The sequence below is a fragment of the Xenopus laevis genome, chromosome 2S (genome assembly GCF_017654675.1).
Source record: "Xenopus laevis strain J_2021 chromosome 2S, Xenopus_laevis_v10.1, whole genome shotgun sequence".
Classification (NCBI taxonomy): domain Eukaryota; kingdom Metazoa; phylum Chordata; class Amphibia; order Anura; family Pipidae; genus Xenopus; species Xenopus laevis.
Window position 1 is genome coordinate 7,002,836 of NC_054374.1, and position 15,279 is coordinate 7,018,114.

Here is a 15,279-nt window from a genome sequence, read left to right on the forward strand (position 1 = left end):
ATTGCAGAATGGCACAAACTGGACTTTACTCCAATAGTTGATGCAGTGAAAAAGTGATTTATTTAGCAGTCAGGCAGGTTATATATAGCGTTAAAAGGTTGAACTTTATGGACTTGTGTCTTTTTACAACCTAATTTACTATGTTACTGTGTTAAGAGAAAAAAATATAACATATACAAAATAACATATAGAGATGTTTTTCTCTAATAGGAGAAGGAAAGGTTAAAATTAAGTAAGCTTTATCAGAAAGTTCTATATAAATACAACAGTAAACCCTCAAAGTAATGCTGCTCTGAGTCCTCTGTCAAAAGAAACAGCACATTTCTTTCCTTCTATTGTGTACTCATGGGCTTCTGTATCAGACTTCCTGTTTTCATATTAATCCTCCTTGCCCTGGGCTTGAGCATGCTCAGTTTGCTCCTCTCTCCTCCCCCCTTCTCTGCTGTAATCTGAGCACAGAGCTATAAGTGAGCAGCGAGAGACTCAGGCAGGAAGTGATGTCACATCAAGCTTATATGGCAGCTGCTATCCTAAACAAACAGAGAGCGTCTAGAGCTTTTTACTCAGGTATGGTAAAGCATTCTGCAGAATAAATATAGCATTCTAGCTTGCACTATTGCAGCTAATCTATTTGCAATAAAATGCCTCCGTAGCTTTCCTTCTCCTTTAAATAAATCACTTTTTAACTGCATCATCTATTGGAGTGAAGTCCAGTTTGTGCCAGCCTGCAATCAAATAAAAAAATGGTATTGGATTGTAAGGTTGCAATGCAAAGGGATACATGGGCTGCCGCTGATTAGCAGAGGTGCAAAAACTCAGCAACTGAAAATAGGAGAGCAGAGCAATTGAAGACAATATTGTATTTATTTAATGAGCCAAATTTACATACAACACTGAAATTACTTATTGGCCCCGACCAGTGAATGACTTATGAGCCCTTATTTATAGAAGGTTATGCAAAAGTGCAGGAGACCTTAGGGGTGTACGCCCCCCCCCCTTAAAGCACAATGGCCTAAGCTCTAGTGCCTAGCCCATATGGTTCTACAGATATGGGACCTGTTATCCAGAATGCTCGGGACCTGGGGATGTCTGGATAACAGATCTTTTCATAATTTGGATCTTCATACCTTAAGTCTACTAAAAAAATCAGGTAAACATTAAATAAACCCAATAGGCTGGTTTTGCTTCCAATAAGGATTAATTATATCTTAGTTTGGATCAAGTACAAGCGACTGTTTTATTATTACACAGAAAAAGGGAATCAATTTTTAAAATCTGGATTATTTGATTATAATGGAGTCTATGGGAGACGGCCTTTCCATAATTTCTGGATAACGGGTTTCCGGATAATGGATCCCATACCTGTACTTTGTGCGCCTTTCTAGAAGCATGCATAGTAGAGTCTGCAGTGACCCAGGTATCTAAGGGTTTCCCGGAAAAATTGGAGCAACCTGCATTTTGGATGCAGCCATAGATGTGGGTTTGCTGGTCTGTGGGTTGGGTTAGAGTCCTGCAGCGGGTTATCCAGAAAAAAAGCGTGCACCCTGCGGAATGAAGGGAGCATTTTCAGGTGCGGGTATAGATGCGGGTCTGTGAGTTGAGGGCCGGTTTGCGGTCTCATCTAAATTTAAATCATTTAAATCTTATGTAATAGTGTCTATATTTTACTCCTTTTACAAAACTTGTTTCTGCCCCGCCCACTTTTGATGATGTCACTTCCGGTTTGCAGCATCATCGCTTCCTGTTTGATGGTGGTCGGCGGGTTGAGGGTCGGGTTGTGGATAAAGCAGTTGCGGGTTGGGTCGCGGATCAAAGTGGGTAAATATGCGGGTTGCGGTTCAGGTCGCGGGCTGCAGGTTTTGGTTTTAGAAATTGGTTTTGCGCAGGACTCTAGGTTGGGTTGCAGGTCTTATCTATAAAAAGCTTTACTCCTTTACACATTAAAAGATTTTTCCTACCCCGTCCACTCCTGAGGATGCCATTTCCATTTTGCAGCAATAGCACCTCCTGTTTAATAGCGGTCAGGTTGCAGATAAGGCAATTGCAGGTCGGATAGTGGGTTCAAGGATGTAAAAATGCGGGATGTGGTTCCGGGATGGGTCTGGGTTTCAAAAATTGGACCTACGCGGGACTTTGTGTTAAATTTAATTGGCAAGGAGCTTTCATACGTGTGTAGTAACTAATAAATTGTACTGGGAGGCTTATTTCCTATTCTGGTGCACATAGAGCTTATGTCTTCAGAGTCCAAGATCTCTGAATCCGCCACTGAATATCAATTAAAACGTAATAAATCTGAACGTATAGATGCTTCTCAATGCATGTGGCAATATACTGAAGAATAGATGAAGATTATCTTAATTAGGTTAACGTGTAGCAAAGAAGTGTACAAAGCTTTGGCACACACTCCTTCTATACTGGGAACGTTTGCATGCGGACATCTTTATTTGTTTTCAGGTGTAAAGACTGGACGTTGCCTGAAGACGGGAGCAGTTAATGCAACGTGTGAGATATTCGCTTGGTGTCCCATAGAGAAGAAGAAGAATCCAAAGTAGGTGCACCCTGCTGTTGTTAATAACATACAAACATTTACTCATGTGAGAGGCAATGCTTGAAAGATTCAGGCTGTATTTGTACATTGCAGTGACTGTAGAAGGATTCTCCATCAGTTATACCCTTACTAAAAGTCTTTAAATGTGCTCAACATGCAAAATTGTATGTGGATTATAATGTGCAAATATTTATGTGCCTACCAAGATTTTTAATGAAGTCCTATAGTGTACTATTTAATAGACGCTCATGCAGAAAAATTTAGTATCATTTTGGAACTTTCTAAGTCTATCACAATTGCATGGGCGAAAATACAACAGTGATGGGCGAATAAATTTGCCTGGCGCGAATTTGTGGTGAATTTCCGCATTTTGTGAAACTCCCACAAAAATTTGGCCGGTGTCAAAACATTTTGGACACGCATCCTAAAAGTCGATTGCGTCACAATCACCTCGTGTCAACACTACTCTGCGCCATTTTTTTAACACCAACGTTAAAATTGACGCAGGCGTCAATTTTTGTGTTTCAAAATTTTTTTGTGAATTTTTCGCAGTTTTGTGAATTTTGCGGGAAATTCACTAATTTTTCGGCAAATCGAAACGGGAGAAATCACTACTGTCCAATCATTATCTCTCCAAAGGATTTTGAGCTACAGCTTATCCCTCCTGTAGTCAATCTCTATCAAGGAATGGAGGTCTTCATTTGAAAGAACATATGCCAGCTCCCAACATATATCAGCTGCTCTATATTGCAGATCATTTAAAGGAGAAATAAACCCTAAAAATGAATATGGCTAAAAATGCCATATTTTATATAGTGAACTTATTGCACGAGGCTAAAGTGTCAGCTTGTCAATAGCAGCAATGATCCAGGACTTCAAACTTGTCACAGGGGGTCACCATCTTGGAAAGTGTCTGTGACACTCACATGCTCAGTGGGCTCTGATTGGCTGTTGAGAAGCTAAGCTTAGGGCTCGTCACTAATTATCCAGCAGAAAATGAGCTTCCCTGGCTGTAATATAAGCTGATGCTACAGGTTTGCTGATTATTCAATTCTGATGCTAATTGCACTGGTTTCTGTGCTGCCATGTAGTAATTATGTGTATTAATTACTAATCAGCCTTATATTGTGACATTTCTATTCTATGTGTACTGTATATTGTGAGTGGGTCCCTAAGCTCAGTAAGTGACAGCAGCACAGAGCATGTGCAGTGAATCAGCAGAAAAGAAGATCGGAAGCTACTGGGGCATCTTTGGAGACACCGAAGGCCTGTGGTTGCCTTGGGCTGGTACAGAAGCCCAAAACCAGTGGCGGAACTACCGGGGGAGCAGGGGGTGCGAGCGGGCCAGGGCCCGCACCCCCTCAGGGCCCCCGGCAGCTCACGCTCCACCGACAAATACGGCCAAATGCGGCCGAACAGAGGGGGACGGGCCCGGCTGCACGTCACGCACCAGGGCCCGCCCCCCTCAAGTGACGCTACTGCCCAAAACTTCATGTACAACATTTCTACCTACTTCTTTAGTTAGGATTTAGTTTTCCTTTAAAAAGTGCCCCATAGAAATACAGGTCAATTAAATTAATGACTCATTTTCATGATTCTCTTGTTTAAGGTGTTTCTGTGTTGCTTTTTCCTGTTAATCTACAGGATTCCCCTACTGGGCAAAGCAGAAAACTTCACAGTCTACATTAAGAACTCAATACGCTTTCCAAAGTTTGATTTCTCCAAGTAAGTGTTTGTAGCATTGCTATACAGGATTTCCCTTTTTATTGTGGCTATTCTGCACGCAGAGGCACGAGACATAAATATAGTGACAAGATGTAAACATGCCTAGAAGACTCTCTTTTGCTATACTGCATGTTCTCTCTGAATTGTAAAATGTAATTGGAAATGCCTATGGGAGATATAGTTATGGTTAGAGTCCTGCAGCGGGTTGGGTAAACGCAAAAAAGCGGGTAACCTGCAGGTTTCGGATAGAAGTTTTTGGTTCGGGTATAGACGCGAGTCGTTGGTTCTGTGGGTTTGTGGGTAGGGTCGCGGGTCTTCTCAATAGTGAGTTTTACTTCTTTTTTCTGGTCACGCGGGTAAGAATGCGGGTTACAGGTCCGGGTTGCGGGTCGGATTTAACAAATTGGTTCCGCGCAGGACTCTAGTTTAGGTTACAGACTTGAGACTGAACAAGTTAATTGTGCTGCTTCTCTACCTCGTCTCTTACATATCTGTCCGATATCACCTGTTAGCGTTGTTAATGATGATTACTTTAGCAATTTACATAAATTTTCTATTTGTAGCAGTTTCTGGAATAAAGGCAAAGTCAGAAAACATTGAAAATACCGGCATAGGTAACGGGTGATTTTTGTGTTTCGTGAGGCTAAATAAAGACGTTTCCTATACGAATTCCTTCATAGTCGGTTCCATTAATAATACTCTAGAACAAACTGCAAGTACAGTACCTACTTCATTTATAATACATTCTACATGTGCCAATTCCATGTATAATGCACCCGGAACACACAGTAAGATAAATACAGGGGCAATCCAATGTACTGTATAATGTCCAAAAACACATGGTAAGGCAGCGTTGAACTGGGGGGGGTCTGGGCCCACAATAGCTGTCACGTAAAGGACCCGTACACCCTCCCAAGCCCCCCTCTGTCACCCCCACAGGCCCTCCCCCCTGCAATATCCCTCTGTCCCCCTTCCCCACGCCAGCACGTACTTCTGTCAAGCGCATTATTTCTGCATGCGTTGGGGAGAGGTCAGGAAGTTGCGATTGCTCTGGCAGCCATTGGGAGGGTGTCTGGTGGTGATGTGCGGGTCTGGTTTATCCCAACCCGCACCCGACCCTAAGCCGCCCTCCCTCAGACTGCGCCCATCCGCATCTGACTTCTGAGTTCCTTCTATAGAACCGCCAATGACGTCACAAAAGGGGCGGAACGAGCAGGCCCGCGGCTATAAAGCCGGACGCCGGCATTTGACGGTGGCGGGGAGAGCAGGAGAAGAGCTCAACCCGCACCCGCCAGCCACATGTGAAGAGGAGTGTGAAGTTGGCCCAAACCCGGGTATCGGGCCGGTCCACACATCACTAGTGTCTGGGCTGGCGGTGCCCACCAGGTTTTTTCCCAATTGCCCGCTGGCCCAGTCCGACCCTGTAGTTAGATGAATACAGTGTTCACTAGAACACACAGCAAGATAAATACAGAGCCAATCCACTTATAATTCCCCAGAACATACGGTTAGACTTCAGATTTAATACGAACAATACAATTTATTTGCGGCTACTTGATGGTTTATAGAACTCTGTGCAAAATGCTACAGATTAAAGATGCAATAAGGCTGCACCCACTTACACAGACTGTATAAAAGGAAATTTGCAGAGAACGAATGATCTGAACATACTTTAAGCAAATAATCTTACAGCTCACTGTTTATTTAAGGGTAGTTGAAGAAGATAAAGCTAGTATCACAACAAGGCTTTATGTCTCGTGAATCTCTATGCAAAATATATTGCGTATAATTTATTATAAAAACCTCTATCTTGCAAAATGCCTCACAACTGCCCTTTCCATTTCTAGGACTAATATTCTAGAAACTGACGAGTCCTACCTAAAGAGTTGCCGCTACAGCAAGGATGACCATTACTGCCCCATTTTTCACTTGGGAAAGATTGTATCATGGGCCGGCAGTGAGTTCCAGAGCATGGCCATTGAGGTTATCCTTCCACTTTTACTGTATGTTTTACATGCAAAATATACACCCTATAAATGGGCAGCGAGTTCCATGAGTACAATATCTTAACCCTCCTTAAAGGGATAATGACACTGAAAAACTACTCTTCAAGATATAAATATATATTAAAGGGATTCTGTTATGATTTTTATGGTGTAGTTTTTATTTCTAAATGACACTGTTTACACTGCAAATAATTCACTCTACAATATAAAATGTCATTCCTGAACCAGCAAGTGTATTTAGTTGTAATATTGGTGTGTAGGTGCATCTCAGGTCATTTTGCCTGGTCATGTGATTTCAGAAAGAGCCAGCACTTTAGGATGGAACTGCTTTCTGGCAGGCTGTTGTTTATCCTTCTCAATGTAACTGAATGTGTCTCAGTGGGACCTGGATTTTACTATTGAGTGTTGTTCTTAGATCTACCAGGTAGCTGTTATCTTGTGTTAGGGAGCTGCTATCTGGTTACCTTCCCATTGTTCTGTTGTTTGGCTGCTGGGGGGGAGGGAGGGGGTGATATCACTCCAATTTGCAGTACAGCAGTAAAGAGTGACTGAAGTTTATCAGAGCACAAGTCACATGACTGGGGGCAGCTGGGAAACTGACAATATGTCTAGCCCCTTGTCAGATTTCAAAATTAAATATAAAAAAAAAATCTGTTTGCTCTTTTGAGAAACAAACTTCAGTGCAGAATTCTGCTGGAGCAGCACTATTAACTGATGCGTTTTGAAAAGTGATATCACCCCCCCAGCATCAGAACAATGGGAAGGTAACCAGATAGCAGCTCCCTAACAAAAGATAACAGCTGCCTGGTAGATCTAAGAACAACACTCAATAGTAAAATCCAGGTCCCACTGAGACACATTCAGTTACATTGAGTAGGAGAAACAACAGCCTGCCAGAAAGCAGTTCCATCCTAAAGTGCTGGCTCTTTCTGAAATCACATGACCAGGCAAAATGAGCTGAGATGCACCTACACACCAATATTACAACTAAATACACTTGCTGGTTCAGGAATGAAATTTTATATTGTAGAGTGAATTATTTGCAGTGTAAACAGTGTCATTTAGAAATAAAAACTACACCATAAAAATCGTGACAGAATCCCTTTAAGCCCATTTTATGCTTTACACAGTGGTGGTTGTGATGGGACGGGGGGCAGTAATAATGTGGCACAAATAGCTACACAGTGATCAGCATTATTATTATTATATCATGTTAGCTGAACTGCTGCTCTGCCCCCAACTACAATATTGACTTGACTGCCCATCTTTTGTGAATGATTTAGTATTTGCTCAAATGGAAACATTGTGGTGCATCATTGGGTTAAACATCTCCTTGTAGTTACTGTGTTATGATTATCAGGGTGGAGTAATTGGCATTCAGATAGAGTGGAACTGTAACCTCGACAAGCCAGCGTCAGAATGTCACCCGCATTATTCCTTCGCCCGTCTGGATAACAAGGAGAGATCAGTCTCCTCCGGATACAACTTCAGGTATTAACTCAGTGATCCCCAACCAGTAACTCGTGAGTAACATGTTGCTCTCCAACCCCTTGGATGTTGCTCCCAGTTGCCTCAAAGCAGGTGATTATTTTTGAATTCCAGGCTTGGAGGCAAGTTTTGGTTGCATAAAAACCAGGTTCACTGCCAAACAGAGTCTCAATGTAGGTGACAATCCACACTGGGGCTACCAAATGGCCAATCACAGCCCTTATTTGGCACCCCAAGAACATTTTGTGTTGCTCCCCAACTGCTTTTACTTCTGAATGTTGGTCACGGGTTCAAATGGTTGGGGATCCCTTTATTAACTCGTCCTTTGTAATATAACAATAGGGGTTGCCTCACATTGTACCACAAATGGTCAACATCGATCTCTTCCCACTGAAAAAAAGAATAGACCTTGGTACTCACTACATTCAGTCCAGTCCAGTGCTGTTTTATTAAATCCACAGGGGCCTGTGGGGTTTATCATGTTGGAGTCAGGGCTTCTTTCAGACCACAGTCCCTACAATTAAAGGGTGCCATGCAGAGCAATTCTTGACCAACACATAATTATTATTAGGCTACTAAATACTCTCATGGCAACTAAAAGACTGGGAGGGGGAGTTGAAAAATTATTTTTCTGGGGCTCCTTGTAGTCAAAGTCTCACTTTGTTGGTCAGTGGCGTAACTAGAGTGCGCCGGGCCCCCCTGCAAAAAAATCTTCAAAGGGACCCAGCTCACTCCAATCCCCATCCTCCCGCCCTGACTCTGCCCACTCTCCACCCTGATCCCGCCTGCTTCCCACCCAGACTCCACCCACTCTCTGCCCGTGTCTCTGCTTCCCCCCGCAGGTAAGAGAGCGTCTGGGGAAGGGGGGTTCTTGTTAACTGTAGAGAAAGGGCCCCCCTTTTCCTCCGGCCCCCCTGCAACTGCGGGGTCTGCTTCCTCTATAGTTACGCCACTGCTGGTGCTGGTGCTTTTGCTGTTCACTAAATCTCCATAGACGGCAACCAATGCCAAATATAGACACAGCTGCTGTGTAGCCATGGGGGCAGCCATTCAAGCACAGGATACACAGTAGATAACAGATAAGTACTACTATAGTTTATATAAACAAGCTGCTGTGTAGCCATGGGGGCAGTCATTCAAGCACAGGATACACAGTAGATAACAGATAAGTACTACTATAGTTTATATAAACAAGCTGCTGTGTAGCCATGGGGGCAGCCATTCAAGCACAGGAAACACAGGAGATAACAGATAAGTACTACTATAGTTTATATAAACAAGCTGCTGTGTAGCCATGGGGGCAGCCATTCAAGCACAGGATACACAGTAGATAACAGATAAGTACTATTATAGTTTATATAAACAAGCTGCTGTGTAGCCATGGGGGCAGCCATTCAAGCACAGGATACACAGTAGATAACAGATAAGTACTACTATAGTTTATATAAACAAGCTGCTGTGTAGCCATGGGGGCAGCCATTCAAGCACAGGATACACAGTAGATAACAAATAAGTACTACTATAGTTTATATAAACAAGCTGCTGTGTAGCCATGGGGGCAGCCATTCAAGCAGTAAAAAAAGGAGAAAAGGCACAAGTTACATAGCACATAAAAAATAAGCACTGTCCAATACAATGGTATTTTATCTGATATCTGATATGTAACCTGTGCCTTTTCTCCTTTTGTACAGCTTGAATGGCTGCCCCATGGCTACCAGAAGCTTGTTTATATAAACTATAGTAGTACTTATCTGTTATCTACTGTGTATCCTGTGCTTGAATGGCTGCCCCCATGGCTACACAGCAGCTTGTTTATGTAAACTATAGTAGTACTTATCTGTTATCTACTGTGTATCCTGTGCTTGAATGGCTGCCCCCATGGCTACACAGCAGCTTGTTTATATAAACTATAGTAGTACTTATATGTTATCTACTGTGTATCCTGTGCTTGAATGGCTGCCCCCATGGCTACACAGCAGCTTGTTTAAATACATTTTAGTAGTGTTTCTGAAGCAAACACACAACTTTTACCAGTGCAGAGCAACAGTACATTATATTTTAATCACTTTAATACAATTTCAGTTTTTGGTGTTAATGTTCCTTTAATTAACTGTTACCTTTGCTTTTAATTACAGGTTTGCCAAATATTACAGAGACGCTAAGGGGAATGATTATAGAACAATGTTTAAAGCTTACGGAATCCGCTTTGATATTATGGTGACTGGAAAGGTATGAGCGATGCCCTTTGTTATCTACTGATGGCAGTGTCACAGGACATACAATTTGTGAAGTCTGCACCAGGTCTAGTAACCTACAGTATAGCAACTACCCAGATGTTTGTTTTCTAATGCTACTTGTTTATATTGGGTTACCAAGTGCAAGTTGTGCACCTTTCTTTACATAACCCCCTAATACTGTAGTGTGTGTGTGTGTGTGTGTATATATATATATACGGAAAGAAGTGCATGAGCTCTGAAAACACCCCTTATGGATATGTGTTTGCTGCCGCTCCCTAACTCACATATCTGAATTCTGGGATGGTCAGTGGGTAGGAGGGGGGTTCTTCCCCTTAGTGGTTTGGGGGTCAAAAAAACTTAACCCGAGCCTAACCCACACTACCTTTACCCACACACAACCCTAACCCATAATGTTGCTATTGTAGGACCCGTGCCAAACCCATATCCACTAGTGATGAGCGAAATTTTGAGTTTACACCTCAAAAATTGCCCCATAGACTTCAATGAATGAAAAAAAAATTGTTGCGGGTCAAAAAAAAATTGTTGCCCATAGTCTTTTGCATTTTGGCGAATTTTCGCCATTTCGCCCACCACCCACGTCTTCTCACATTGTACACTACTTGTGTGTGTGTTGTGTTGTATGTTGTGTTTTGTGCCTAGTGGAACAGAATGAATGAATAAAGACATTGTGAATGTGACCTGTGGCCTGAAGTTGTGTGAGAGCTGTGGGCCAAATCTCTATATGGTTGGTCCGCAATGGAGTAAAGAAGCCAACAGATGAACCCAAGACAACTGCAGTCAGGGTGACAATGTGTTTCTCACAGTTGTTCTTATTGCCTGTCAAGATTCTGATCTCTAGCACTGACTGAACCAGTATAACACAGCAACTGTCACTTAAAGGGATACTGTCATGGGAAAACATGTTTTTTTCAAAACACATCAGTTAATAGTGCTGCTCCAGCAGAATTCTGCACTGAAATCCATTTCTCAAAAGAGCAAACAGATTTTTTTATATTCAATTTTGAAATCTGACATCTGACATTCCCAGCTGCCCCCAGTCATGTGACTTGTGCCTGCACTTTAGGAGAGAAATGCTTTCTGGCAGGCTGCTGTTTTTCCTTCTCAATGTAACTGAATGTGTCTCAGTGGGACATGGGTTTTTACTATTGAGTGTTGTTCTTAGATCTACCAGGCAGCTGTTATCTTGTGTTAGGGAGCTGTTATCTGGTTACCTTCTCATTGTTCTTTTGTTTGGCTGCTGGGGGGAAAAAAGGAGGGGGGTGATATCACTCCAACTTGCAGTACAGCAGTAAAGAGTGATTGAAGTTTATCAGAGCACAAGTCACATGACTTGGGGCAGCTGGGAAATTGACAATATGTCTAGCCCCATGTCAGATTTCAAAATTGAATATAAAAAAATCTGTTTGCTCTTTTGAGAAATGGATTTCAGTGCAGAATTCTGCTAGAGCAGCACTATTAACTGATTCATTTTGAATTTTTATTTTTCCCATGACAGTATCCCTTTAAAGAATAGTCGCATATCATTTTAACCCTTATTATTGGTAAATTGCAGTATAAGTAAATTCTTCTAGTAGTGGACAGGTAAAAAAAACCACACTGTTTAGATAATATGACTTGTTACTCTTACTGTCCCACAGGCTGGAAAATTTAACATCATTCCAACCATTATCAACATCGGTTCCGGGCTGGCACTGATGGGCGCGGTAAGGAGCATTGGTATATTACACAAAAGCATTGTTACAGTACCATTCGCCAGGACTAACTAGAGTTCATTATTTAGTGCAACGTGTTTATTTTTATATTTATGTTTTTTAGAATCCCAATCAGCCTTCCAACATCAACTAGCGTAGTCGGTCTGGGCTGGAACTTGGGGTGGCAGTACCCTAAGAAACAGGGAAACAGAAAAAAAAAGAAGTATGGTGAATGCAGTAGAATGTAGAATGTACTCCGCTTGGTAACCTCCCCCCCCCCAGCTCGCTCCTTTCTCTTCCTTTCTTCTCTTCTTCTATCCTTTCCTCCTCTTTTCCTCTCTTAACCAAGGGGGCTCCTCCTCTGTACTGTTGGAAAATTGAAATGCAAAATAATAACCTACAAAAAAAAAAGCAAAGTGGCTGTGCGAAGCTTCGCCAGCATTTGTCGGCCGAGACTTAACTTTGCATTTTGATGAATAAGCGTATGGGCTGATGAAGTTGTGCGAAGTGTGGCGGAGCCTTCTGAGGCGAAAATTTGCCCTTTAGTAAATTCCCCCTTTGTCTTTTCACTCCCTTCCTCTGGCACCTTAAGTAAATTCCCCCCTTTGTCTTTTCTCTCCCTTCTTCTGGCACCTTAAGTAAATTCCCCCCTTTGTCTTTTCTCTCCCTTCCTCTGGCACCTTTAATCAGACCGCCACTAACTCAGTCATGGTATGAAGGCAGCATTGGGAGATGCAATAGGCACCCTCTCTATGGTACCAAAGCTCTTCAGCTTGGCTCTGTATTTTAAAGGAGAAGGAAAGCTAGCAAAGCAGTTTATTGCCAATAGATTAGCCACAATAGTGCAAGCTATAACACTATTTATTCTCTAGAATGCTTCACCATACTGGAGTAAACAGCTCTAGAAGCTCTCTCAGTTTGTTTAGGATAGCAGCTGCCATATTTTCTTGGTGTGACATCACTTCCTGCCTGAGTTTCCCTGCTCACTCATAGCTCTGGGCTCAGATTACAGCAGGGAGGGGAGAAAGGAGGGAGAGAGGAGCAAACTGAGCATGCTCAAGCCCTAGCCCTGGAGGTTTAAGCTGAAAACAGTTAGTCTGATACAGAAGCCCATGAGTACACAATAGAAGGAAAGAAATGTGCTGTTTCTTTTGACAGAGGACTCAGAGCAGCATTACTTTGAGGGTTTACTGGTGTATTTATATAGACCTTTCTGATATGGCTTACTTAATGTTAGCCTTTCCTTCTCCTTTAAATTAACTTGCAGTGCTGAAATTATATATAAATTGCAGTGGTAGATTAATATCATTGTTTTTTTTACAAATGACTATTCATACCCAAAATCATAGGACCATAAACCACAATGCATATCAGGGAAAGCAGAAAACACGATAGCAACATTACAAAATGAAATGATTAGCCAATATTTGCTTCCTGTTTTGTAACTGAACAACTGTTCTCTCATTGGTATCTCCCTGTCGCTCAGTACAATCTTATCATTCAGCTTGGGATCCTCATATGCACTGACATCACATTTGTTCATTTGGCATCAAGTATAAACAGAGTGAGTCAGAAGCCTAAGTCTGCATTGAATGTAACAACAGGTGTAGTGTTTGTCCAGGTCTAGTAACCCTTAGCAACCAAGAAGAAATTTGCATGACCCGTAAAAGATGCCTGCTGATTGGTTGTTATAGGTGACTGGACCTGTAGCAAACATCGCACCATTGCATGTTTAAATTTACATTATTGTTTCGAACATATAACAAACTACAAGCAATAATGAAGTTATTATTTGCAAATGCATGGTAGGATAAGCATTAGGAGGTTATTATATAATCATGATAGTAGAAGGCAGTAGTGAGTTGCCAGGAACTAAGACCATGAAGTGTTTGCAGGGGGAGGACATTGTGGGGACTGGGCATATATGGGACAACAGGCTGTAGGAATATGGCAGGTATAGGGTTAGTCATTAGCAGGTCTGGACTGGGAGTCACAATAGGCCCTGGCATTTTAACTGCACCGAGGCCCAAACAGCTCCCCACCAGCCCAATAAATAGTGACTGTCTATGGCATCTTACATCTGGCATTTGCCAGAACCCACAGTCTGGGCCTGGGCATCAGCAGACTGAACTGGCAACGGAACTATATTGCACCATGGACCCCAAATGTGTTAGTCAATACTCTAATCCTATAGGTGAGTTTAAAGGAGAAGGAAACCCCCTGAGCGCAAAAATCCCTCCCCTGTGTTGCCCCCCCCTTCCCTCCTCCCCCTGGCCTACCTGTCCCCCTGTGCAAATGCCCCTAACTTGTTACTCACCCCTCTGCGCAGGTCCTGTCCACGGAGTTCACAGGCGCCATCTTCTCCCAAGCGATCTTCTTCCTGCTTTGACCGGCGTTTTTGACGCATGCGCAGTAGGAGCATTTATCCGGTACGGATCTATGGCACATACGCCGAATGTCACGAAGTGAAATCGGAAAACTTTGTGACTTTTGGCGCATGCGTAGTAGATCCGTACCGGATAAATGCTCCTACTGCGCATGCGCCAAAAATGCCGGTCAAAGCAGGAAGAAGATCGCTTGGGAGAAGATGGCGCCTGTGAACTCTCGGGGCATTTGGCCGGGGGGACAGGTAGGCCAGGGAGGAGGAGGGAGGGGGGGGCAACACAGGGGCGGGGGAGGGTTTTTGCGCCCAGGTAATTTCCTTCTCCTTTAAAGAGTGGGGTTGCATTATTGACCAGTTCAAGCTAGGCTTTAACCTTGGGAAGAGAGGTACCCATCCAGTGCATAGTTACTGATTATCTGAATGTAAAACCTCTATCTAACAAGTTTTGCGGGTACTAAACCATCTAGGACCACCAAGAGTCATCAAGTAAGTAGTTTAATTGGGTACAGAAGTCAAGGATGTGTGGCATTCCCAGATCAGGAGGAAAAAATCAGCTGCGGGTGCTCCAATTTGGGGCAGAGATTATCTGGGATTTGTCTCATTTAACGTAAACCTGTCAGGGGTTATATCGAGGCGGTGAAGGGTTTTATATAGTCTCAGTCTAACATATCCAGGCAGATGTATTTGTTTTGTATTGCCTTTTCCCAACCATCTTGGGATTTTGTATGACTACCATTCCTTAGCCTTAGCAGACTGGAAGGGGTTTCCATCAAATCGAACTTTGTACTTTACATTATATTACCCTGCAATGGAAATCTAGACAACATTGTACAAGTTGCAGACTTTTCACAACAACCACCCCAAGTTCCACAACTCTCTGCTGTAGGTCTTATGTCTTGTTCTTTGTGTTATGTATTCTGTGCTGGGAAAAAACTTATTTTTATCGTTCCAATACTCAAGTAGAGTCATTGAATTATACTTTCTTTCATTTCTAGGGGGCGTTCTTCTGTGATCTCGTACTACTGTATTTAATTAAAAAGAGCAACTTTTACAGAGATAAGAAGTTTGAGGATGTGAAGTAAGTGGAGGATAATGGAAAGTTCTCCTGCATTTCTTGTTTCTGGAACAGTCATAGAATTTGTATTTAATGCTGGCTGTGTGACTACATTTGGGATAGGGG

At 42.6% G+C, this 15,279-nt stretch overlaps 1 protein-coding gene across 1 annotated transcript in view; it reads left to right on the plus strand.

Annotated features, from left to right (window-relative positions):
- p2rx5.S (purinergic receptor P2X, ligand gated ion channel, 5 S homeolog) overlaps positions 1-15,279 on the plus strand; it is a 34,561-nt gene that overhangs the window by 12,586 nt on the left and 6,696 nt on the right. The window contains exons 5-11 of the mRNA XM_018248816.2: positions 2,455-2,548; positions 4,193-4,273; positions 6,121-6,256; positions 7,640-7,770; positions 9,903-9,996; positions 11,663-11,728; positions 15,095-15,177. Of these exons, the coding sequence (XP_018104305.1) occupies positions 2,455-2,548; positions 4,193-4,273; positions 6,121-6,256; positions 7,640-7,770; positions 9,903-9,996; positions 11,663-11,728; positions 15,095-15,177 (685 nt within the window). The remainder of the gene's footprint in view (positions 1-2,454; positions 2,549-4,192; positions 4,274-6,120; positions 6,257-7,639; positions 7,771-9,902; positions 9,997-11,662; positions 11,729-15,094; positions 15,178-15,279) is intronic.